This window comes from Alexandromys fortis, unplaced genomic scaffold, assembly GCF_014885135.2.
Source record: "Alexandromys fortis isolate MF-2015 unplaced genomic scaffold, M_Fortis_MF-2015_v1.1 scaffold_19, whole genome shotgun sequence".
NCBI lineage: Eukaryota > Metazoa > Chordata > Mammalia > Rodentia > Cricetidae > Alexandromys > Alexandromys fortis.
The window spans coordinates 13,130,243-13,154,246 of record NW_026067890.1 but is presented as its reverse complement, the minus strand read 5'-3'; the positions used below and the strand labels follow the sequence as shown (position 1 = coordinate 13,154,246).

The 24,004-nt window shown below is 46.0% G+C and overlaps 2 protein-coding genes and 2 non-coding genes across 7 annotated transcripts in view; 1 reads left to right on the top strand and 3 right to left on the bottom strand.

The window, feature by feature from the left end:
- Positions 1 to 6,966, bottom strand: part of Cfi (complement factor I) — a 29,182-nt gene extending 22,216 nt beyond the window's left edge. The window contains exons 1-2 of one of the 3 annotated variants that reach the window (XM_050135238.1): positions 6,817 to 6,966; positions 493 to 781 (exon numbers count right to left, since the gene is read on the bottom strand). In XM_050135238.1, coding sequence (XP_049991195.1) covers positions 493 to 781; positions 6,817 to 6,915 — 388 coding nt within the window. In that variant the 5' untranslated portion in view covers positions 6,916 to 6,966. The remainder of the gene's footprint in view (positions 1 to 492; positions 782 to 6,816) is intronic. The other 2 variants (XM_050135393.1, XM_050135311.1) reach the window with 2 other exon arrangements.
- Positions 6,967 to 7,511: 545 nt separating this feature from the next.
- On the top strand, positions 7,512 to 19,214 carry LOC126497440 (disks large homolog 5-like). Of its 2 annotated transcripts, none has more exons than XM_050135566.1 (7): positions 7,512 to 7,853; positions 12,011 to 12,170; positions 13,738 to 13,869; positions 14,432 to 14,615; positions 16,799 to 16,914; positions 17,763 to 17,857; positions 17,973 to 19,214. In XM_050135566.1, the coding sequence occupies exons 2-7, from the start codon at positions 12,064 to 12,066 to the stop codon at positions 18,140 to 18,142; spliced, it is 804 nt and encodes a 267-aa protein (XP_049991523.1). In that variant the 5' UTR covers positions 7,512 to 7,853; positions 12,011 to 12,063; the 3' UTR covers positions 18,143 to 19,214. The 2 variants fall into 2 exon arrangements, with proteins under 2 accessions (XP_049991523.1, XP_049991462.1); XM_050135505.1 differs by lacking the exon at positions 7,512 to 7,853 and adding an exon at positions 9,193 to 9,570.
- Positions 19,215 to 20,009: 795 nt separating this feature from the next.
- Positions 20,010 to 20,081, bottom strand: Trnap-ggg (transfer RNA proline (anticodon GGG)). The gene has a single exon. It is a non-coding gene; the product is annotated as a tRNA-Pro (tRNA).
- A 1,771-nt stretch (positions 20,082 to 21,852) lies between these two features.
- On the bottom strand, positions 21,853 to 22,016 carry LOC126512406 (U1 spliceosomal RNA). The gene has a single exon (XR_007595034.1). It is a non-coding gene; the product is annotated as a U1 spliceosomal RNA (small nuclear RNA).
- Positions 22,017 to 24,004: the final 1,988 nt, after the last annotated feature.

The window sequence follows — 24,004 nt, the reverse complement described above, 5'->3', positions numbered from 1 at the left end:
GGCCCTAAACATCCTTCTGTCCCTTTGTACTATGTGTATATGTGAAGTCAGAGTCCCAGCATTGAGGGACTCCAAAGTTAAAATATTGATCAATTCTGAAAAGCACTGAAGAGTATGTTTCACAATGTCAAATATTTAGACCAAGATTAACTCACGTAAAAATAAATGTATCCGCCTCATTAGAATGCAAATTTGCTTTCATGCTTAATAAATGGTAAAAATTATACACATATCAAATAATTATTTTTAAATCAACGTATTATAATCATTAGTCAATTTTTGATTTGTACACCCATTTCTTATATTCTACTCAGAGTCATTTAAAAGTTTCCTGAGTGAAAACGGGGGGTCATGAACTGAAAAAGTCTAAGAAGCCTTGGTCTAAAGAATTTTAAGTTGTCATTAGAACATTTCACAGCAAAAGCATTTGGTGTGGCAGAAAATACAGCATTACCATTGCCCTCCTGTTAGAGAAACTTGGGTCACACACACCTGTCCTACCTTCCGTTGTGCAGGTTCCATTGTACGAAAACTTTGTTGTTGGTTGGAGACATTCAAAACTCTTCTGGTGGCAGTAGCTGGGGTAGTCCCTTCCGTTAGTGGCACACACTGGGATGCCCTGCTTTGGGCACAGGTAAGGGAGTTTGCAGACACAGGTTCCGTCGACACATTTCTGCCACGGCTGGCAGAAGACTTTGTTACAGGAGCGGTGTGTGTATTTGTTTGGTAAGCACTGAGGGTCCAGCAGATCCTCCTGAGGCTGACCCGATGGCGAAACGCACTGTGGACAGGGGAACAGCAAAACAAAAAGCCTTTTGTCGTTCTGGGAATGAGAGGAAGTGAAGGCGAAGAACTGAACAGACCCAGCCAGCAGTTGGAGTGATAAATACAACACGTTTGGTATATAGCAAGCCGTCCTGACTCCAGCGGGTACAACACGGAGGACTGCAGGTGGGCACTCATTGGTAATGAGCCTGGGGAAACTGAGGCAGCCAGAGTAAAGCATGATAATGGCTTAGACAAGCAATGGACAAAAATGATAGGACCCAACAATTTAATCCACGTGGGAGTCAAAGGTGAGTTTCACGGAGAGAGGATGAAGGATGCTTTTCCTTCAGTCAGCCCTACCAAGGACCATTTGAAATACATGTATCTAATTCCATTAATGACCAATCTCTCTCTGTGAATTTATTCTCCATGCTTCTGTGTGATGGATCTTTTTTTATTGATATGCCATTAAAATGATTTTCAAAAATAAAGTGATGAGCGGCATCACTAAAAGATTAATTTTTTGAATTATTAAAATATTTATGCGTTTAAAATTTTGACCCAAGATGTACTGTCTCTGTGTCTTTATTTGGGAGCTGGTTGGCAGCCCAAAGAAAATTCCAGCTATAAACAAAACAAATTATCTGCCTGTTGAAGGAAGCAATAGAGTGAACCAAAAAGCAAAGCTAATGACCAGACCTGGGAGGACCTAAGTTCTCCCAAATTGTCCCTGATTACTAATTCTTGGAATTTCCCAAATATTCTCTAATGGTCCTGAGGGGCCTGGGAAGGTTGCTCAGTGGGTAATGTGCTCTCTGTGCAAGCAAGAGTACGTGCCTTATTTTGGAATCCTAGTACCGGTGTGAGAGCCAGGCATGAGAGGAGACCCTAACTCAAAAGATACACTGGAGAACAACTGAGGAAGATGCTTGAAGCTGACCTTTGGTTCTCCCAATATGCTCAAATGGGTGAGTACACGTGTATAGACCACACACAAAAATGTTCCCGAGGGCTCTTACATATAACATCCATGAATGTGTTATGAAGGCTATAATAAGTCAGACATGCCATAGCATCCTAGATGGTGTTCCCAGAGGTAAAGAAAGCATTACAAAACTTTGCAATGTGTTAAAAAAAAATGTGACTCAGAGATACATAGCATCTTCCCAAAGCAAAGCGGCTCCTCTTACATCAAAAGGAACCTGGTCTAGAGGCACCAGAACTGGAGAATGTCAGCAGTTTTGGCAAACTCACTTTACTGTGATGCTCAGAGCCAATGGAGATTTTTATGTCCTTAATAGAATTTGTAGATGCTATGGCTTTAATCTGTGAGTCTCAAAAGACTTCTGAAACTGTTTAAAAAAAAAAAAAAAAAAAAAAAAAAAACCCTTACTGAGTTCCAGGCTGTGTCAGAGTGACAATGGAAGAGCCTCTGTGGCAAAAATAAAGTTGGGAAGTATTTGGTGGCTCAGGCTTCCATCAGGCATTACAGACTTCTTGGTGACCTCAGCCTACTGGCCAGGGGGAAGAGATGACTCATATGCTCTCTTTGGACCTAAAGGCTTATGTGTCGAAGCCTTGGTTCCCAGATTATAGTGTGACGGTAAACTTTTAAGTGGGGCCTATTAGAAAGAAGTGAGGTCATTCATGGAAGTAAGTAAATACATTTTTTTTTCAAGACAGGTTTTCTCTATCTAGCCTGGCTGTCCTGGAATTTACTCTATAGACCAGACTGGCCTTGAAGTCCCAGAGATCCACGTGGGTCTGCCTCCCGAGTGCTGGGATTAAAGGTTACCACTGCCTAGATATAAGTTAATACTTTTAAAGGAGATGTTGGGACCCTTACCTGTCCCTGCCTTTTTGTTTTCTGATTACCATGAAGTGAAGGGGTTTCCTCAGCCACACACTCCTGCTAAGGTATACTGTGCAGCCACAGGCCTAAGGCAGCAGTTCAACCCCCTGCCCCCCCAAAACCCCTTTCTTCTTCTAAGTTGATTACCATGGACATTTTCATAGCCAACGACAGATACTCTTAAAAACCCTTCAGTTTGTCTGGAAACCATTTTAACTTGGGCCCAGGCCTTGCCAGTTGTTTTCTTGCACAGGCCCTACACAGTTGGTCCAACTTAGCTTGTACGAAACGCTTTACAGGAAGCCGTTCTTGTGTTTTCAGGAGATGATATGGGAGACTTGGAGGAACGTAGGAAGTGACAGAGAGTGTCAAATGTGAATACTCACTGGGACCTGCTGCTATACAATAAGGTTGCGTCTCATGTTTCCTATAAATTGTTCCCTGTCCAACTTCTGTCCCATTTCCTGGGTTCTCATGACATTTAGGAAAAACAAGCATCGAGGTTAGCTTCATTATCTTTGGGCTAGACTTTATGAAGTGCTACTGATGGTCAGTCCCTTGGTGGGACTGAAAAGGGTCAAGCCGCAGATCCGTCACACGTGAGTGAAATTTATTTTTGCAAAGGTTATGATTCTAGCACATTGTATCTATCGGAACATTACCAAAGGAGGGAACCATGTCGTGGGAAACACTAGGGCTGAAACCACCCACACCTTGATTGGCTTCAAACTCTAGACACTGACTTCTCTAAATGAATTCCTGATTGAGCTCAGGTTACTGTTCAGAGAGACTAATAAAGAAAGGTAAGTATTAATGAATGAACAGTGGCCTACTGGAAGATCAGCCGTGTAAAGCTAAGTATGTATTGAATGAATAGTGACCTATTGGATGACCTACTGTGTGTATCCCTATTGCTTAGTCATGGGAGTGGTCTTCTAATACGAACTCACTACCCAATAGTTCCAGATGCTGGCCAGTCAGTTTCATTCCTCTGACTCAGATCTACCCCCTATTAGTAGGAGGTACCAAAACTTAGTCCTTACCTTGATTCCCTAAAGAATCAGAAATAGGCAAAAGACAAGGGTGCAGGAGGAGAGAACCGAGGAGAATCTAGGAAACAACGAACCCCAAACCACTCCAGATTTCAGCCCCTTGCCTGTTTTTAGGTATTTGCTTTCCTTCAGCCTCTGACACATGAGCCAGCATGGCAAATGTTGGGGGCATTTGATTATGTCTGCATAGACCAGTGCTTTCTAACTTCCTATCTCCTTCCACAGTCCTCAGCTGTAGCTACCCAGAGCCTCTCCTCTGGTGCAGAGACTAGTTCTCGCCCGTCTACGGTTGGCTGAAGTGTGAGCAAGCGCACCCCTGAAATCTGCCATCTCTATGACCAGCATCTTGAAGAGCAGGGTCCCGTTTAGTAACATTCTTTCTTGGTTCTTAAAAGCAACTTATGTGTATTTTACAGTCAGTCCTCATTGACTTAATTATTTTCACATCATCTATCATGATGCTCTGATTTAAGGAAACCAAAAAAAGGGCACGGGTATTAAATACCTCTAGCATTAAAAATAGCAAAAATGTCTTCCAGCTGACTGGAATTCCATTTTGAAAACACAGTTTAAGCTATTTGAACACATTTAGGTTGCCTCTATAATAAGGTACATTATAAAAGGTAAAATAAAAATTACACTTTCTTTCATAAACTAATTTTTTAAATTTCTGAGATTTTTGCAAATTTCATATTAACCGTGCCTTTATTTCACTGCACCCATGTTTTTGTGGATAGTGAGGTACATGAGCCACGGCCCAGAGGGCAACTTGTGAGAGTTTGTTCTCTTCTCGCACCATGAGGGGTCAAACTCAGGTCATGAGCTTTGGTGGCAGGTGTCTTTACTCATAGAGCTACTTAGCCGGCCCCAAACGCCAGCTCTTAAAACACTGACGAAAACCTTATTTCTGGAAGACTCTTCAATATAAGAAAGACACCTTTTCTTTCTTCAAGGGGGCAGTATTAATGTTTATCTTGTTTTTAAATTTATTCCAGGAACCCATGGGACCGTATTGGCTAGTTTCACCTGCCAACTTTGCCTGATCTGGAGTTATGAGAAGAGACTCTTGACGACCAACGCTGTAGATCAGGTGGGCCAGAGTGAAGTGCGTGTCTGCGCATGTCTGCGAGGGATTGGTCTTGGTTGCTAAGGGATGTGGAAAGGCCCCGTCTTTGCAGGCGGCATCATCCCCTAGGAAATGGGCTACAACAGTGTACCCCGGGGAGTTTAGCCGAGAGCGAGCAAGGATTCGTGTGTTTATTCTCTCCGCTCTCGACACAGATGGGGTGCTTGACTTCCCAGTGTTGGCTTTTCCACAATTATGAGCTATCCCCTAAACTTAGAAGCCAAACCAACCCTTTCTTTCAAAGAAGCTTTTTGTCAGGGCATTTATCACGGTAGCAGGAATGAAACTAGAACAGGATAGAAATATTTTAAATGAAATTTCTAATTATAAATGTTTTAACAAAAAAAGGGGTTTTTTGAGTTGTGAAATTTAAAAATCTAGGAAATATAAACCACCAGCAAACCCAATACCCAGAGACAACAGCTGTAAAATATTTGACACAAACACTGGAAGAACCTCTTAACTGTCATATGTAGAAGCAGTTATGTTACACATCTATGTGTGTCTATGTGTCTATGCACATACGTGTACTTTTATAACAAAATAGTCTGTAATTCAACGCACTTTAATCAATAAGTGTTTAGCTTAGTCCCACTTTATAAATATAATAATAACATTTTAAATGGTCCACACCAAATACATAATCCTGTTCTCATAACTAGTTCTTGGTTACACTGTTGCTTCTACAAGCTGCATGAAGACAAAACATTTTGGCAATGCTATCTCAAAGTTCCTCGATCACCACAGTTGACGGTCATCCACAGATAGTTAAAGTGTCTTAAACATGTTTAGTCTTAAGAGACCGTGCACGGCTGCAGCTTTATCTCTTTAAGAGACTGCAAAGGCTTCACTCTGATGGGCTAGACTTGCTTATCTGGGGGGAAGCGACCCTTCCAATATCTGCTCTCTTTTCTTCCTGAAAGGACCGCAAAGCGTCCTTCTTTCTCACCGAAGACCAGCTTGAGTCTGGAATGATGGGTCCAGCATAAATCCCTCTCCCTCCCACAGTCTCCTCCCAACCTTTAGGCTTCGGGTGAATTGTCCTCTCACTAAAGTTATTTGCCAACTGGTGTTTACACTGTTTGCCAATTAGGTGTAGAGAGATACTTTATAACCCTTTTCTTTATAATAGTATGAAAATGATACATATTTAGGAGAAGACTATGCTACAGATTTTGATCTTTCTTAGACTAGTGATGGTGGGGAAATCCTGGTGAAAGATTGGGTCACAACTCCCCATCTGCCGCATGATCATCAGGTGAGCAATATCGTCTTGCCAGTGTATCCTAGACACTGTGTTTTGACACCCTGCCATGTATACAATATGTATACAAATGCCCTGTACACAGAACTGTCTTCAACAAACTGCATAAGATAATTCGTGCTTTATAAAATGGGCATTTATTAGGTAATTCTGTCCAACTTCAGGAAGTGTGCTTTGAGCATGATTAAAATGGGCTATACTGGGAAGTTCAGTTACATTAAATACATTTCCCACTTAAAATACTTTCAATATATGATGGGTTCATCAGGATGTGATACCATTGCAAGTAAAGAATATATGTATATATGTGTATATATATTCATTACCCCTTGTTTTGCATTTTCACATGTAATTTAAGTCTTGCTTATTATTTTCCCTTTGACATAGTTAATCATCTTTCTCCAATTTTTTCCTTAAAAGGATACTATAAGAAGAATCAGTCTTATCTTCCTATCACCATGCCTAACAGGCGGATGCATAGTGAACATTTATTGATTTAATAGGACAATAACTTATAGCGATGAATCAAGGATGCTCTTGTTCGGCTCAATAATAATGAGCGCGCACCAGCATCAAAAGACTGTTTCCTTAAACTCCTCTCAACAAGATGCTAATAAAGACGCCTGCTACTGTATATTTGCATTCTTAACAAATTATATTTAAGTCTAAATCACATCTTTTAAGGACTTTCATATATTCTTATAACCTTTAAAATGTCTTCTTAAGAGAATTCCCCAACGCTGGCATCACTCACCTTGTAAGAACTCAAGTGGAGGAGCAAATGTAACAGAAGAAAGAGAGCGAGCTTCATGCTGGAGGTGCACCGGCCGTCTCCACAAAGACTCATGTCCATTCCACAGGCTCCCCTGAGATTTAATTTTTAACCTCTGAAAAAATATTTAAAAAAGGAAAAGCCTCCTAAAGAGCTTTGTACTTTTGAACTCTTAGCGGATTTGGCTAACATCCAGAGTTTTACCGTAACTGAAACAAAAAAACAGCCTTCGCAGTAATTATCCCAGGCAGGCGACCAATAGGAAGTGTTTGGACCAGGGGAGACTGGTTGCTCCATCTTGGCCCAGACAATGCCCTGTTTCTGCTTTCCACAGAGCACGGAAAGTACCGTGGAAGCGATTTTTTTTTCTTTTTGTCATTTGGCAAATAAGATTACATTCTTTGCCTTAAGATTGTGGAGGGAAGATCTGTGGCAGCCAAAATGCTGCTGGTCTGTGTTCTCTAGGGGAAGATATGAGACAGTTTCGGGTGCTAGATCCCCATCAGGCATCAGTACCCATGGAAGAAAGAAGCAGGGGAGAACAGGAGGAGAAACGGGACATGTGTTGTATGGATTCAACAAAGCCATGGTCTGCCTATGGGGTGCTCTGGAGAACTGTGATTGGCCGGTTCCCTGCCTCAGAGGAAAAGCGTGTACTGTGTACTGTTACACCCCACCTTGTTCAGTCACCAGCTGCGCTGCTCAGGGTCGCCATGCCCTTTGGTAAAACAGTTCTCTTTAGCCAAGGCAGACACGGAAGGATTCAATAGGTTCTTGTGTAGTGATATTTTGTTCGTATTTTAACAAATAAAGCTTGCCTGGAGAGCAGAGAGCAGGGCTAAAACACTAGAGGCCAGGCAGTGAAGGCACACACCTTTAATCCCAGGACTAGGGAGGTGGAGACAGGTGTGATGTTGTTGGGCAGAGAGAAGAATATAAGTCGGAGGTTTGGTGGCGAGCATTGCGGTCTACAGTCACGCTGAAGACAGATCGCCCCCATTGTTTGAGCCTTGGTAGAGGTAAGAACTCTCTCCTGGCTTGGCTGCTTTGCTTTTCTGATCTTCAGCTTGAACAATACCTGTCTCTGGGCTTTTCCTAGTCATGCGGCATTCTTGTCATCGGGTGTTTCCTGGCACACTTCACAGGCAGCTGTCAGTCCTTCCCTGAAGGGCGTATCCGGGGCCTCAGCCGTGTCCTCTGGTCCCCTGCTGGTACCTTTTGAACTCCTTCCACGTGTATTCCAGAAGCAGTTCTTCCAGAATTCCCAATGGGCCTCTTATTCCTGACAGAAACCTCACAAGAGGGCGTTATGGGGAAAACTTCCCTGACTCGGACATCACGGCTGATGTTGAGGCCACAGTTAATGCTTCTCTGCTGTCTCCTCTTCATGGATTCCTTATTCCCTTCCCTCTGAGCTTGACCTCTGTGGTTTCGGTGGCTTACCTGATGGCATGACCCACAGCCTCTTCCAGGAATGGGCTGAACCTGACTTCCATGCTCAGCTCAAAGTTGCTGTGTTTGTCCCTGTACTCTCAAAACAGACATTCCAGCAGTCACGTGACACACGAGACACTCCTCACACCCTGTCCCGCTGTGATAATATGAGCTCTGCTTCTGCTGGGCCAATTACCCCATCAACACCCAGGCTTCCCTTCTTTCTTCCTGGTCTCTAGACACAGAGTCCAATGTGCACTGTAGAAGTTAGCTCAGTTCGGGAAATAACCAGGCTAGCTAAAAGGTAAAACAATTATATTTTTTTAATATTTATTTATTTATTAGGTATACACTATTTTGTCTGTGTGCATGTCTGCAGCCAGAAGAGGGCACCAGACCTCTTTACAGATGGTTGTGAGCCACCATGTGGTTGCCGGGAATTGAACTCAGGACCTTTGGAAGAGCAGGCAATGCTCTCAACCACTGAGCCATCTCTCCAGCCCCAACAATTATATTTTTATTTATTCTAAGGGGAAAACTCACGAAACAGGAACGAGAAGTCCAAGCTCAGCTGTGCTGTGAGGGAACCACACAGAGAGAGGACACCTGGGCCACTGCTGTTTTTCTCCTGGTCCCAGAAAGCACACCCTAACTTGGTACCACCTCTTAAAGATAATTGGTTGAACCCTCCAATCTCTAAAAGTCTGAGGATCTGCACCAGGTGCTTGTTCACTTCAGAGATCTCATCTGTTCTACTCCCTTTATCCTGACATCATTTCTAAGCATCCTGTGTTTCTCACGTTACTTGAGTATGGATCTTAAGGAGGGGGAAGCATCCCAGAGCAGACGTTCTGAAGTGAGCTTTTCAACTTCTCACATAAAACGTGAGAAGCAGAGGGCTAGATTTCTGGCTTAAGAAAGACAATGTGCCCAAAGGCTTCCCCTGTGGCCCCAGAGAGGCTCTTGGAAATGGCACCTTAGTTTCAGGTCAGTTTTGGGTAAAGTAGTTAGCAGGGGTTAATAGCTGTATCATATGACGTCAGCAGTCCCCCACCTGGACATTCTACTGTATCCTGGAGAGCCTGGAATTCTGTGATGTCACCTGTGTTGTGGCAACGCCAACTGCCCTTGAGGCATTCGTTCAGTGCCTGTGTGGTTCACCCACAGCCATGCTGACGCGACTGAACAGGCTGCTTGGGAGACAGGATGGAGAGCGCAGGGAGGCCAGAGAGAGGCCCAGGGAAGATGGCCTTCAGTCTCCGAGTCACACATCAAGAAAGAAAAGGTTCTGGAAAAGCCACAGTGAGTCCTGGGCAGGGGATAGAGATTCCTGAAGGACGAAGGCTTAAGTTGATCCTTTCAGAAGTGGGACTCAGGAGGTGGGAGTTTCTGGAAAGCGATGGTCCTCTTCTGCGTTTCTGAGTTACTAAAGAGCAGACCCCGAGTCAAGGATTTCTGATGGTGTGTTTGGCAGAGAGCCAGGGATGGTCAAGGCTTCAACTGCTGTGCTGAGGGCCCTTGGCTTTCACTCTGCCTCTGTGAGGGAAACACAGAGGGACCACAGTGGTTCCAGTTCCAGCCCTGCCCTTCACCGTCACTGGATTTTCTTTTGCTTATGCGACACTAAAAAGAGGGAGAGTAACGTCCCCTGGACAAAGCAGGAGGTTCTCACATTTTACATCACAACCCCTTGCAAGGCAGGAGCCACCAATTATTGCTGCATGTCAGTGATCTCTAAGGTTTCTGAATTCCTCTCCTCTCGCTAGCCAATCATCTCTCCTCTAACTAGAGTGCAGGAATGGGCTATCACTCTTCCTGGAAGTGTTTGTTCCTGGTGTCTGGGGGCTTCCCTGGGGATGCCCAGGCCTTAGGTAAATTCAGCCTCATCTACGAACAGTTGGTCATGCCTTTGCTAACACTGTGAGGGCTGGAAAGTATTCTTCTGAAGCTTTTGATATTTTTTTCATTATTGCCCATGTGATTTATTATTGCTCTGACAGGACACCCCCAATTCCCCACCACCCCCTACGATGTTTCAGTCCCGTGGATCTTCTCTGATGTGCTTGTTCACTGTATGGATGTGATCTTCCTTCCCCCTCATCCTGGGCTAATGTCTTAGCATCCTTTATTTCTCATCTTATTGATTCCCCGTCTTAAGGATGGGAAGAGCCATTCCTGGGAGGTCTCTGGAAGGTAAATCTTGTCCTCCACCCAGGATGAACTTGTGAATTAGAATGAACTGGATTCTAATAAATCAGGGTGACCTCTGGATTGAAAGGAAGAGGTGCTGAGGGCTTCGGCTGTGACTCAGGGAAGGCTCCTGGAAATGGTAGCTTGGTTTTTTTGTAAATTGGGAAAGAGCTATCTATCAGATAGGTAATGATCCCAAAAGTCTCTTGTCTGAACATTCTATTGTATCCTGGAGAGTGCTTGGCATCTTCTATGACATCACCAGTGTAGTGACAACACCAACTGCCCTAGAGGCATTCATTGTTGATACGGTTCACCAAGAGATATGCACAAGACTAAGTACACCGACTGGCAGAGGGATCTCTGGTTTTCTAAGAAGAAGGTGAGACTCAAATGGGACCTTCTAGAAATGGGGTTTGGTAGGTGGGACCATCTGAAGCAATGGGCCTATGCTGCTTCTCTGGGTTCCTAAAGAGCAGACCATAATTGGAGGATTTCTGCCAAGAGTTAGGAATGGTCAAGGCTGCAGCCGCTGTGCTGGGAGCTCCTTACTACAATTCTGAGTGGGAAAGAATGCAGCAGGAGACAGTGTCACTGTGAGTCGTCAAGGTTGGGTGTTCCTGCACTTTATCCTCAGTGGATATCTGTAGGTTCCATGGGTATCTGATGTGAATATCGGGGGGGGGGGAGATCTCCCCATCCCTGCATTCATCTCTGAGACATTCAGTTGCTTTTAGTCGTGGACACAGGTTAGCTGGTCTGGGAGGTGAAATTCACGAGGGCATCAGGATCTTCCTGCATCTCATCAGACAGGAGCTGACATTTTGAAACCAGCATGACTGGGCTGGCCTGTACCTCCCAGGGTCAGTGGGGCTGCAGTAGGGACTGATGTGTTGTGGGATATTTTACTCTTTTGGCTTTCTTGGGGGACCCACTACCAAGATCCCAAATAAATCACACACAGAGGCTTTATATACTCACCTTGGGATGTTTCTTGTCAGCTTTTCCTGACTTAAATTATCCTGACTACCTTTTGCCTCTGGGATTTTATCTGTAAATCTCACTTTCACTCTTGTTCCATGGCTGCTGAGTGAGTTGGTGGCTGGCTCCTGAAGTCCTCCCGTCTTCTTCTCGGGCTCCTTCTTATTCTCCTCTCAGAGTTCACCTTCTGTTTACACGTTCTGCCTGCTAGACCCACCTATCCCTGCTCCTGTCTCGCTATTGGCTGAACAAATCTTTATTAGGACCATCAGGTGTTTTAGACAGGCACAGTGACACAGCTTCACAGAGTTAAACAAATGCAGCATAAACAAAAGTCACACCGCTGAAAATAACATTTCTCAATATTGATGGACATATCTAGCAATGGTGATTGGGGAAGGAGACATGGCTTATGGGTCCCAACCTGAGGACAGTTGTTCTGCTCTTTGGGGGTCTTCAGTAGGTTCCATGCATTCCCTCTTCCTCGGGCCTCTTTTGGGGACTCAACATGGTCTCTCACAGCCCTGTACCATCTAACTGGACAAATTCACTGATGTCTATCTACCTACAGGGAGTGCTGGAAGAACATCAACCTCAACCTCCGTCACTGAGCAGGAGCAGAAGATGAACAAGGTCGATGAACTGGCCCTTCAGCTCCAGATGATGACCAATGAGAGGAATGAACTTCGTGCAATCCTGGCCAATTACACCAAAGATGATTTGAACAACAGGTAGTCATTATGTCCACTTCTCTGGTGACTGTCTTGACCCTCCTGTGTCCACCCCTCATTCCTCATGTCACTTGAGGCTGCACCTCCAAGGTGTCCTCCTGCCCCAACTACTTTTCCCATGTGCATCTGAGAGGCAGAACTGAAGCCTGGGCAGGAGTGAGATGGGGACACAGGCTGCTCTGCCTCCTCTTACTGAAAAGCAGAGCCTGCGGCCTGAGTCACATTCTATGGATGGGGCAGCAGTGTGTGAGCTCACAGTGTGCATTTCAAACAGGCCTGGACAGGTGTTGGCTTGTGGGAGATGCTGGGGCTGAGTTCATGGGGAGTCTTTGTTTTTGACTGGGTGATTTCTTGCTGGTTGCTCTGAGAGCAGGGCCTGGTCCACTAGGTCCATCTCAGTGTGTGATTGGGAGGCCTGCAGCTCATCTGGGAAGCTATCTGCTCTTGTTTCTTGTACTCTGAGATAATGCCACCTACCTGCCTGTCTCTGACATCCTAATTGTGTATGGCTTTATGTGGGTGAAGGCTAAGGGGCCCAAACATTGCCAATATGGCAGTGGCAGGTTTTGCCCTTTTCACTTCCCTCTCCCTTGATTTTTTTTTACATTTAATTAAATTGTAAATTAAAAAAAAACATTTAATTGCATTCCTAAAATTAGTCCCCAGGGCTCATTCCTTCGTTGGCCACTGACTCATTCCTGAAGCCAAACACCGAGGTCCAGAAATCAAAATTCATTATTTGGCTGTTCTGGCTTACCTGTCCAATCATGTCTCACCAACTCATCCTAGCACAGACTTCCCCTTATCTCATTAAAACCCACCGCTGGGGAAAAAAAAAAAAACATTGCTTGCCTTCAGCCCTTGCCTGATTCAGAGGCAGCTCCCTCCCCCGCCACATTCAATGATTGCTCCTCTGAGTCACTAAATCTTCTTTGTGCTGTGATGTCTGAGTGTGTTCTGTACTGTCTCTGAGGGGTTCCCTTATAGTGTGTGTGTCCGTCCAGATGCTAGGAGTGAGAGGTGGGTAGTAGGGCTGAGGATTTGTTTGTCTCAGAGTTTCAGGTGATATAAGTGCTGAGGCCAGAGAGTCCCACTTTGAGCATCCCTGCCCTCATTCTTCGAGCTCGCCTTGGTGACTGAATGGAATTCCCTGGGGAGTTTATGAAGTCATTGTACTGTATGGTTTCCTCCGTGGAAATCTTGATTATAAGTTCTGGGCATCCCTGTGAAAACAGGAACACAGAATAAACATTTTTTTTTTCTGAAGACAGGAGACATGTCATCATTGTTTTCCTGTAGGCCCAGACCCGTGGCACAGACTCCTGGGACATCTTAAAAAGAGCTAGTTTGTTCCTCCAGGCCTACTAAAGAAGCTCATGTAGCCTGTCTGTCTCTTGACGCTCTGCCTTTCTGCCACTGGGGCAGCTTAGCAAGTCTAAGAAACATCAACAGGTCCTAGTACCTAGAATTCAGGATGTGACATCCAGTGGACTAGGATAATCCGAGACACAGCCTTAATTCCTGTGTTCATGGGGTTCTTTGTTCCTGGGCGCATGCTCTACCATAGGCTGAATTCTGAGCTTGAGGAGCTGAAAATGGATCATCAGAAGGAGATGTCAGAGATGGAGAAATTCCACAAGGAAATTAGAGAGAGCTCATACAAGTCCAAGAAGCTGACTGAGAAGATCAACACCTACCAGTGAGTGTCTGATTGGATGGGACCCCCCCCTCCCGTACTTCGGAAGGATAGCTTCTCCCCGCCCCCCTTTGTCTTTGAACCAATGCGAGGGCTGTGGTTCTAGCTTGTTTACCTTGTACTTGTCCTCCCAGACTGATTCCTCCCAAGAGCAAGGAGTCCGAAAGCCCCTCCCAACATGATCCTATCAGCTTCCAGAGCTTCTAGATAGAAAACATGGTTTGCACCATAAATGGTCTCTGGGACTCTGACAGGGGCTTACAGAGTCTGTTGCTATGGGACACAGCTGTGGAATGTATTCCCCTTGGGTCCTCTGTCCTCCCTCAGACCATGTTTGCTCTATACCTGATGATGGTCTCCCAATACCATGATCAGTGTAGGACCGATGTGTGTTAGGGGTGCAGAGTTCTCAGAGGTACATCACCTGGGTGACACTGGACTGGCTAATGTGGGCTGCAGTCTGGGGCTGTCTGAGGACATGGGACCTTGCAGGGAAGGTGGTATTAGTAGGTAGGAGTGGCAGATGGAGGAGGACCGGAGCTCATCATTGCTTGTGATGGTTAAGCACCCTCCACAGCCGCCTTCTGGGGGAATGGACACAGATGAAGGAAAAAGTGGGCATGTTGAATGAAGACAAGAGAAAGCTGAAAGAGGAGCAGATTTTCCTGCAAGAGTCCTGTGAGGAGACAAGGAGGCTCTGTGAGGAGGCCCACGAGAAGATCTATAACCTCTGGACCAAGCAGCGGCAGGTAAGCTGAGGCGGCAGGAGCAAGCTGCCCACCTATCTAACCGCACACACACACACATATGTACACCGTCATGTAACCGTCCACTCAGTTACCCAGCTGACCACCTCCATTTCGTCTAATGGTTCATATCTGGGATCCTTCACAAGTCTCTCTGGGGAGTAACCTCTTGGAACACACAACCTGACTGGAAAACAAACCATCCCGCTCTGATAGAAGCTGCAGTCCACTGAGGGAGATTGGTAAATCACATATCACACACCTACATGTCAGTACGGTAGGAAGGGTTCTATGTTGGGAGCCACATAAAGAGAATCACAGAGCTTTGAGTGAGTGTGTGAGTGAGGACAAGGGCCTGGGGATCATTTGCTTGCTAGAACAGAATATTTCTTTTCTGCTTAAGCTACCAGGCCAGAGCTCTTTGGATCTCCCGTCTCCTCTCAGGTAGAGCTTCCTATCTTTTTCGGCTTCATCATCTTATTGCTAAATGGTTCTTTTGGTAAGAAAGAGAAAGGACTTGGTGTTTTCTCTCAACTTTTACACATTTTCACTATTTTGGAATTAATGTGTTTTATAATACAAAAATTCAAACCCCAGAGCTTTCTTGAAAACAAAAAGTAGACTTCTTTCCTTTCACCGAACTGAGGTAACCTCCCAGGAAATGTCTGCTTTGTCTCATTGGCTTCACAGCACAGAACCTGGCAGGAAAGACCAGTTGAGGATGTGTGTCCTTCTCTGCTCTGGGTGAAAGGTGACTGTCCACTAACGACTTTCCTGCATCCTGTGTTGTTCTTCTTCTCATCATTGCCTGCTACCATTTTTCTTTCACCTTTGTCTAATCTTGGTTCAGTTGGCTTTGTCCTTGGATCTTGATGAAATTCTGAACTGCAGAGGTGTCTCCCTCCAGCAGAAGTCCCGTAGCCACGCTGAGCTGTGAGAACAGGCTGTCTTAGTGCAGCCCACTTGGGCTCATCATAGTCTATATCACTCACTACACGTTGTGTCTGCAGCGCTCAGAAGCTGCTTTCATTCCCAGCTTCTTTACGCTGAGGTAAAGTTGGCCTGATGAACGTTGGCAGAAATGAGGACCCCCCAACCCCCCGGCATTGCTATGGTGTAAAATTGTGTAGCCCTGGGGGAAGCTATGTATAATTTTTCAGAAACTTGGACTGCAGTCACAAGATGACCCTGTGATCCCAGAATGAGGAGGAAGGGTCCACAGAGAATCTAGGGGACACCTGGGTTATAGAAGCATTCCTCAGAGCACCGCCAAACCAGAAAAATATTCAAATGCCCATCACTGATGAGTAAAAATTCAGTGAAATCAGGCCCTTCCATGGAATACTGTTAAGCAGGAAATAATACACGCACTCATTTGGCCATGAGTCAGTCAGCCTTCTGTGACTTAGAGAAATCCCCAACATAATCATCTTACTAGACGGAAAGGTTTATTTGACTCCTGGTTGTAGATATTTTCTGGTTTTCTGAACTCATTCCTTGAACTCATTAGGCCAAAACTGAGGCAACCTGTGGTTCAGAGAGCTCCTTTTGGAGGAAGCTGCCCCCCTTGGAGTCACTGGGAAGCACTGAATGAGAGCAGAGGGCTGGTCCACCACCAGGCAGTGGTCCTGTACCACGGAACTAAGCCTTTATTGTACAGTCTGGAAAACTTGCTACGCAAACGTGGCTAACTGGGTGAAGGAACCCTGGCATCCACCATTTTGTGGCTTGGGTTTCTAAGGCAAGCACTACATTGACTGCTCTGTCCACTGTGTTTTTCTCCCAGGGACCAGGCGTGCATGTGGTGCATAGACACACAGGCAGGCAAAACACACACACACATAGAAAGTAGAAATAGAATGTAAACTCATCAAAACAGAGCCAAAGTTCACAATCCTCACCACATCACCACATCCCTGTGCCTGGGTTAGGATACAGGTGGAGAGGGTGTGGGCTAACGAAAGTTAACTCTCTTCTCTATACGATCCCAGGTGATCTCTTCCTCCATTAGTGTTAGCTAGGAACTACACATGTGGATGCAATGCAGTGTGCTTGTATGTGTGCATCCATGCACTTCTGTGTGTTCGGGAGTGTGTGTGTTTGTGTGTGTCTGTGTGCATGCATGCACACATATTTACGTGGGTGCAGACAACCCTGTCCTAAGAACACAATTTTCTAATGATTAGGAACAACAAAGACTGGAGAAACATCTTCATTCCCTACTGAAGCCAAAGGAACTGGTTACCCAGCAAAAGGACTCGGCAGTAAAGCTGCAGCATCACTTCACGGAGTCCCAGACGAGGTAGGAGCATGGACTGGCAGAAGATGGAGTCTAGTGCATCCCCTGTACCTGGATCTCTGTCCTCTTTGGGGGTTTTATTCATTTGGCAAGGCTCCCAGCCACAGCCAGGGAAAGAATACCTCAGAGTATCGAGTTGGCTAATACCAGGAACTTTTGTCCAGGAATCAATATGTTTGATTATTGGTCTTTTGAGGATAGTGTCCCCTTCTTCTCTTGTGAGAAGCAGGAGGTCAATTGTGAGGGATGGTGTGTCCTCTGCCACTTTATTTTCCTTCAGGAACATCACATTGAGAGAGAAGTTTCTAGTCTGTGGCTGATCTGAATGCAGCCCACTCCTGCTGGTTGCAGGCTCTCTGCAGGGTTCATCAATTTCCTGTGAGAAGATTTACTCTGGCCATAAACAGATTAGGAGCTGACAAATTAACCCCATGCAGGTTCTGAGCTGTAGGAATAATCAGAGCCTTCTCTGCAATGTTGTGTAGGCTCCACTAGAGGGCAGACATGGAGTTTTACAGGTTGTTCACATTGACCTGGTATCCAATCAGGATTATCTTTCCTGAACTGTGACTCAGACATTGACATTTCTCAAATTAATGTTTTTGGGCTGTTGGGAAAATATACTCTTTTTTTTCCCCAGTCAGCAGAGTGTATTTTCCAGTTCAACTTTTAGTGGTTTTTAAAAGTTGAGAAAACATCCAGCCCAGGGTCTCTGTGACCCTTTTCCCTTGGGGGAAACAGCGAATGAGCTCAGCTAAAAGGTGATGCTGGATTGTGTAGCTAGTGGGGGCTCAAAAGCTGGCATGGCAGGGCCCCACCAGGCCTCCGTCCTAGCTGTCCATCTCCTCTAGGTCTGAACATCTTGAGCACGAACTGGAAGAGACCACAGCCCAGGAGGAGAGCCTCCTGCCGATGGAGCTGCCGCAGCAGGAGCACTATGTGCCAGGCAAGTGAGCCACCATGGAGCCCCATTCCCACCAACCTGGATATTCATGGTGTGGGCTTTCTTCCTTGACTTCCTTGACAGTTTCTATGTCTGATTTCCACTTCTTCTCTGACAGCACCTCTTAAGAGAACTGAGAAGGCTGGAGGAAGCCAGAGACACCTTGAAGGCATGACATTCTACTCTCCAGGATCCAAGCCTCCTCTGAAAAAGCCACGTCCTTTCTGCTGTGAATTCAGCATTGAGGAAAACATCAACCTACCATCAGAGGATCCAGCCACAATCTGATCCACCTCTGTTGGTTCACGTCCAGAGAAAAAAGACTGCATCAGAAATAAACCTGAGATTCAGAGGACACCCCATGAATTACACAGAAGCCTAACATCCATCACCTAGTTGATGTAGGTGGGTCTTGTAATAATAAAGAAACTGCCTCAGCCCTCATAGGACAGAAAATTAGGTAGGCGGAGTAGACAGAAGAGAATGCTGGGAAAAAGAAGCTTAGTGAGGAGTCGCCATGATTCTCCCGCTCCAGACAGACTCAGGTTAAGATCCTCCCTGGTAAGCCAGCTCGTGGGCTACATATAATATTAGAAATGGGTTAGAACAATATGTAAGAGCTAGCCAATAAGAAGCTGGAACTAGCCGGGCCAGGCAGTGTTTGAAAGAATACAGTTTCCGTGTAATTATTTCTGGGCATAAACTAGCCATGCGGGCGGCCGGGTGCCGGGGACGCAGCCCTGCCGCTTCTGCTTCTATTTCAACACCTAGTGGCCCTGGTGTGGGTAAAACAACATGGAGGGGGTTATGTGGGTGAACAAGAGTTAATCTGTCAGCTACTGTCAAGGGCTTTGGCAAGCTGACTGCATCTGTGATGTGGAATCTGACAAGGAAGACTCTGTCACACTGCCATCCAGACAGACCACACGCAAAGCCTAAGATTCTCTCTCTAGTGCAGAGCTGACGCTGACCCCATATCACGCACAAGTGTTGGTGATGAGAATTCCCTACAGAGACGAATCCACTTCCTCCTGTCTCATGTTATTGATTTCCTTTTACTTAAAGAAAATCCCAAAGGAAAGTGGGAATTTTGATTAATTTTGTTTGGTTGGTTGTTTTTGTTATGTTTTAGATTGTTTTGGTTTGGTTTATATATTGGGATATCTGCATTCGGGTTTTTTTTTTTTTTTGGTTTTCTTCATCTTAGTGTAAGGTTTTGTTATCTTTTGTTATTTGTTTTGTTCTTTCCATTGTTTTAATAGTTTGTTAAGGTTACACACTGTCTATAATGACCGCCGTCTTAAAGCCCCCATTGAATAAATGAATGCTTTATGAATAAAAAGCAATTTCCAACTTTTCACTCTTAAGACTCTTCTTTAGTCAGGTGAGCTGTCACACTCCTGTAAACCCACAACTCACAGGCGTGGATCTGTATCAGCAAGTTCCAGGCCACTTGGGCTGCACAGTGATTTCCCAGCCATGGGCTACACAGGCAGATGGCACCTTGGATATGGATACGGATGGCATGGCCTGCTCCGTGTATACCCAGCAGTCTACAGAGAAACTAGACATATCGCATCCTCGGGGTCATATATTCAGCTTCAGTAGAATGTGGTACACACCCTGTACAACATGTTCATGACATCATCATGCAGAGAAAACTAAAGGGAAACACAATTAGCTGTAGCCGAGGGTTTTCTGTGTTCTGCGCTGTCCGATTGATGCTTATAAATAATTACTCTGAGGTTTAATATTAATTATAATTGTTGGCAGGAGCCATCACTATTAATGGGGAGGGCAGAACATAGAAAACAAGCTTTCCCGCTAATGTGTTTTTACTAAGACAAAACACCAGATAGGAACATTCAGAGCGAGCCTGCACCAAAACCAGAAGTAGGGGTGTTGCTCAAAGATGGTGCTTACCTATGCCCTGGTCTCAGGGTGATTGGCAATGAAGGCGATTTTGTGTTTCCACCTGAGACAGCGTGATCGACAGTGAAGACTCCAAACTGCAAACTGTAATAATAGTGTTTGTTTGAGGTCCTCCATGTCAGCAGGACTTGAACTAAGGAGACTGGAGTCTGTGTCAAGACATTAGCTAGGCGTGGGGACACGGGGCCAAGAAAGCAGCACACCAGACGGGAAGGACAATAATTGCCGTGACTCGGATTCGAACCGAGGTTACTGCAGCCCCAATGCAGAGTACTAACCACTATACGATCACAGCGAGCCACGCCGAGTGATGTGCTCTACAGCGGATGCTCACCCAAGCCTCAGTCAAGCTCAGCCTGGCGCGGACCGGCCTGTGCTGCAGAAGTGATTTCTCTAAAGCCGCTGGGTTGGGAGCGGCGCCTAGTGCACGCGTCCGTGCCTCGGTTGGGTGGTGAGGGCAGTCGCTAACTGAAGTCTGCGGGTCGATACCACTCCTGCAGGTGTAGTATTTCCCCCAAGCACGTGACAGCCTTTCATTGCCCTCCTCTCCGTGGTGGCTGGGCCACCTGGGGAGGGGGCGAACTAGCGGTCCAAAGCCTTCCCTAGACGCCGCCCACCGGCAGAGACCAAAACCGTCACTGCCGGTCCCCAGACTCCTTACCAAACACAGCCGGGCCTGCCCGTTTCTGTGATTTATTTTGGTTTTTCCACATCCCATGGTTTTCGAAATAAATCGGTTCCAGGGTTTTGTGACTACGAATTAGGCTGTGGTCGCCTAATTCTCATGTGCATATCTTTAGCCATTGGTGGAAAGTTTACCCATTTTATTAAAATCTGGCCCGTTTCCTGTGCTTTGGTGACTTGTTGTCCATAATTTTCCTTCATTAAGGAGGATCCCCACTCTCCGTCATCCCCAAATAAAACAAAGACAGCAGGTGGGGGTTGTCCACAGGTGCCCCCCTCAGCACTCCCACTCCCCAAAAAATTAGCTTTGTTGTTCTTCCTGCCAGAGGCCAGGCCATAAAGAGACAGCGTGTGACAGGTAAGGAAGGCCTTAAGTGAGCTGGGTTTTTCGTGGGCTTCGGGAATTTCTGAGAAGGATGTAGGGATGCAGGGATGTGCACTTTCCAGTTGCCAAGTTAGCACACAAGTGGCTGCAAATTTGGAAAAGTTAAACGCCCAAAAGTTGTAGTTCCTGGGTGGCTTTGAACCACCAGTCTTCTGATCAACAGTAGAACCCACTAACCGACTGTGCCACAGCCACAGTTAATAAGGCTCTGCAGCGTCTCCTATGTGATTTCGGCTTCACTGCGGCGGCCACACCTGGGTTGCCCACCTTGCGGGGGCCGAGCATCCGCGTGCCCCACGGCCGCTTCCCGAGCTCACGCGAACGTTATGGACCCGGCGCCTCCGGGACGCTGGGACCCCGCGGGGTGTCTGGGCCGCGGGGAATCCACGCTGGCGGACTCACCGTCCGGGCTCCCAATAGGACTCCGCGAAGGAGACCAAGTGCGCTTTAGGGTCCGATCCTTTGCAAACCCGGAGCACAGACACGCGAGGAGCTGGTCACCCCAGGTGTGTGCTGGAGCCTCGGGCGCGGCCCCGCGTGGGAAAGGCGAGTGCGGTGCCAGTGCTCAGGCGGTACAGACGGGTAGGAGAAAGAGGGACTTGACCTGGAGTAGAGAGGGACGAGGGTGGATGCGACTGTGACTACGCGACTACGCAACGCAGGGATCTGAGGCGGAGCCGGGTGCAACCCAGGACGTGTCCGCGAGAACGGTGACCATAAAGAGACTGGAGCTTATGTTTAGGGAGATATAAAACCACGAGGGGTGTTTTGTTTTTAATTAACCAGAAGAATTGCATCTTAGCAACGGTTGATGTCTTTCAGCTAGAGGTGCGCTGGTACTGAGCTGGAGTCAAGAAAGGTGTTGACTACCAGGCCAAAATCTAAAATGAGACCACTTAAAAGGCAAGATAAGCCACCTAGACACATACTAAGGGAAATAAAAGGAGACTGTAAGGAAAAGAAAACAAGAATATCCCTTTTTTTAAAACGAAGATAAGAGGGGAGAGCGCGAACGCAGTCCCCCACTAACAAAAATTATGCAGTCGAGTTTCCCGCATTTGGGGAAATCGCAGGAGTCAACACACCCCAAGTGCAATGGGTGAGCCTCGCCCTGGGAAAACCACCTACGTGATCATGGTATTTCCCCTGCCAGGTAAGTATGCTTTTCTCACCCACAGCCCCCACTCAGCCCCACCGGCCCTGCACTCTGAACTCACGGTCACTTCTCCGCTTTTCCCAGGATCGCCCCGGACGCGCACACTCGATTCATGTTCCCCGATGCCACCCGCAGACCCGCGCTCTCTTCCACGCCGCGTGGAAATCCCTCGCATTTCCACAGAGGTTGCGGATGCAGCAGCCCCTGCGCGACCCTCATCTGCATAGACCACGCCCCCAACTGACACCCAGGGGTGACACTACACCATTCCCCTTCGCCCCGTTGGCTTGGTGAACTTTCTTGCTTGCAGAGAGCTGGATGGAGTGTTGCAGGACCAGAGACAAATCATTTTGTATTATCTCCCACCCCAAATAGCCGATGGCGGCTCACCGCCGTGGCCTAACTGCCTTGTGGCTGGTTTTGGTGCGCAGCGACAAACCCCTATCTTCCCCAAATACGAAGTCAGAGAAGTCAGGCAGCAAGAGAGGCCAGCCCTACAGCAGAGGTCTCCAGCTTCGCTCGAACCTGCCTACCTCATGTCTCCACCACTGCAATTTACAAGGCTCTTGATGTATGGTTTTCTCTGTTCTCTTCTACAGAAACACCATGAAACTGACGCTATGTCGGGACACGGTATTTGGGATGACCCGAGTCTGTGTTTCTGGTCCAGGGGATCCACTCTGCCCTCTTTGGACCTCCTCAGGTTCCCGCATGTGTGTCTTAAACACATACAATCAGGCACAAACGCCCATACCCAAAATAAGTACTCTCTTTTCTGTGTTGTGTATGTGGGGGAGGGGCATGTGTCTGAGCCGTGGCTGGCCACAGGAGGCACCGCTGAGATCAGGAACTAGGGACACTCTGAGGGATGCCCTCCGGAAGATTGGCCAGCAGGGAAGTAATAAAGAAAAGATGAGAGGGTGAATTGAAGGATGAGTGTGGAGTTTTTTCAAGTCTGCTCTGGTAGTAAAGATAATAATAATAATAAAAAAGCCCAGGACCAGATTGTTTCAGCTCAGAATTCTACTAGATTTTCAAAGAAGAACTAATACCAATGCTCCTCAAATTATTCCACACAATAGAAACAGAAGAAACATTGCCAAACTTTTTATGAGGCTACAATTACCCTGATACCCAAATCACAGAAATCTAAGAAAGAGAATTACAGACCAATCTCACTCAATAACATTGATGCAAAAAATACACAATAAAATACTTGCAAATCAAATCCAAGAACACATCAGAACCATCATCCACCATGATCAAGTTAGCTTCATCCCAGAGATACAGGGATGGTTCATCATACAAAAATCTATCAACATAATCCACCATATAAATAAATTGAAAAATAAAAACCACATGATCATCTCATTAGATGCCGAAAAAGCTTTCAACAAAATACAACATCCCCTTCATGATAAAGGTCTTGGAGAGAGCAGGGATACAAGGAACATACCTAAACATAATAGAAGCAACATACAGCAAGCCAACAACCAACATCAAACTAAATGGAGAGAAACGCCCAGTGATCCCACTAAAATCAGGAACAAGACAAGGTTGTCCACTCTCTCCATATCTATTCAGTGTAGTTCTTGAGGTCCTAGCTAGAGCAATAAGACAACAAAAGGAGATCAAGGGGATACAAATCAGAAAAGTAGAAATCAAACTCTATTTGCTGATGATATCATAGTATACATAAGCGACCCAAAAAATTCTATCAAGGAACTTGGTGGGAACGAAAGTGTACAAGACAGCTGTTGTCCTAAATTCACTGTATCATCAAAAGCAACACCGATGGAAGAAGTTAAGTCTGCATGTATTCACTTAATCTGGGGTAACAAGCACTCTCAGAATGAGATGTTTTCTGCCGTGATGTTGGACGTTTGAGTTCTTATAGATTATATCGAGTGATTTGGGATGGGGATAAAATAAGTCACAGCATCAAAAGGCCTGTCCTCAGCTAAAGACAATACAAAGTTACTTCACAAGAAAT

Coding starts and splice junctions, on each gene's coding strand:
- LOC126497440 (XM_050135505.1), top strand. CDS start 9,438: ATGCTGACGCGACTGAACAGGCTGCTTGGGAGACAGGATGGAGAGCGC. Junction 14,616..16,798: donor TCTGGACCAAGCAGCGGCAG/GTAAGCTGAGGC, acceptor TCTAATGATTAG/GAACAACAAAGACTGGAGAA. Junction 16,915..17,762: donor TTCACGGAGTCCCAGACGAG/GTAGGAGCATGG, acceptor CATCTCCTCTAG/GTCTGAACATCTTGAGCACG.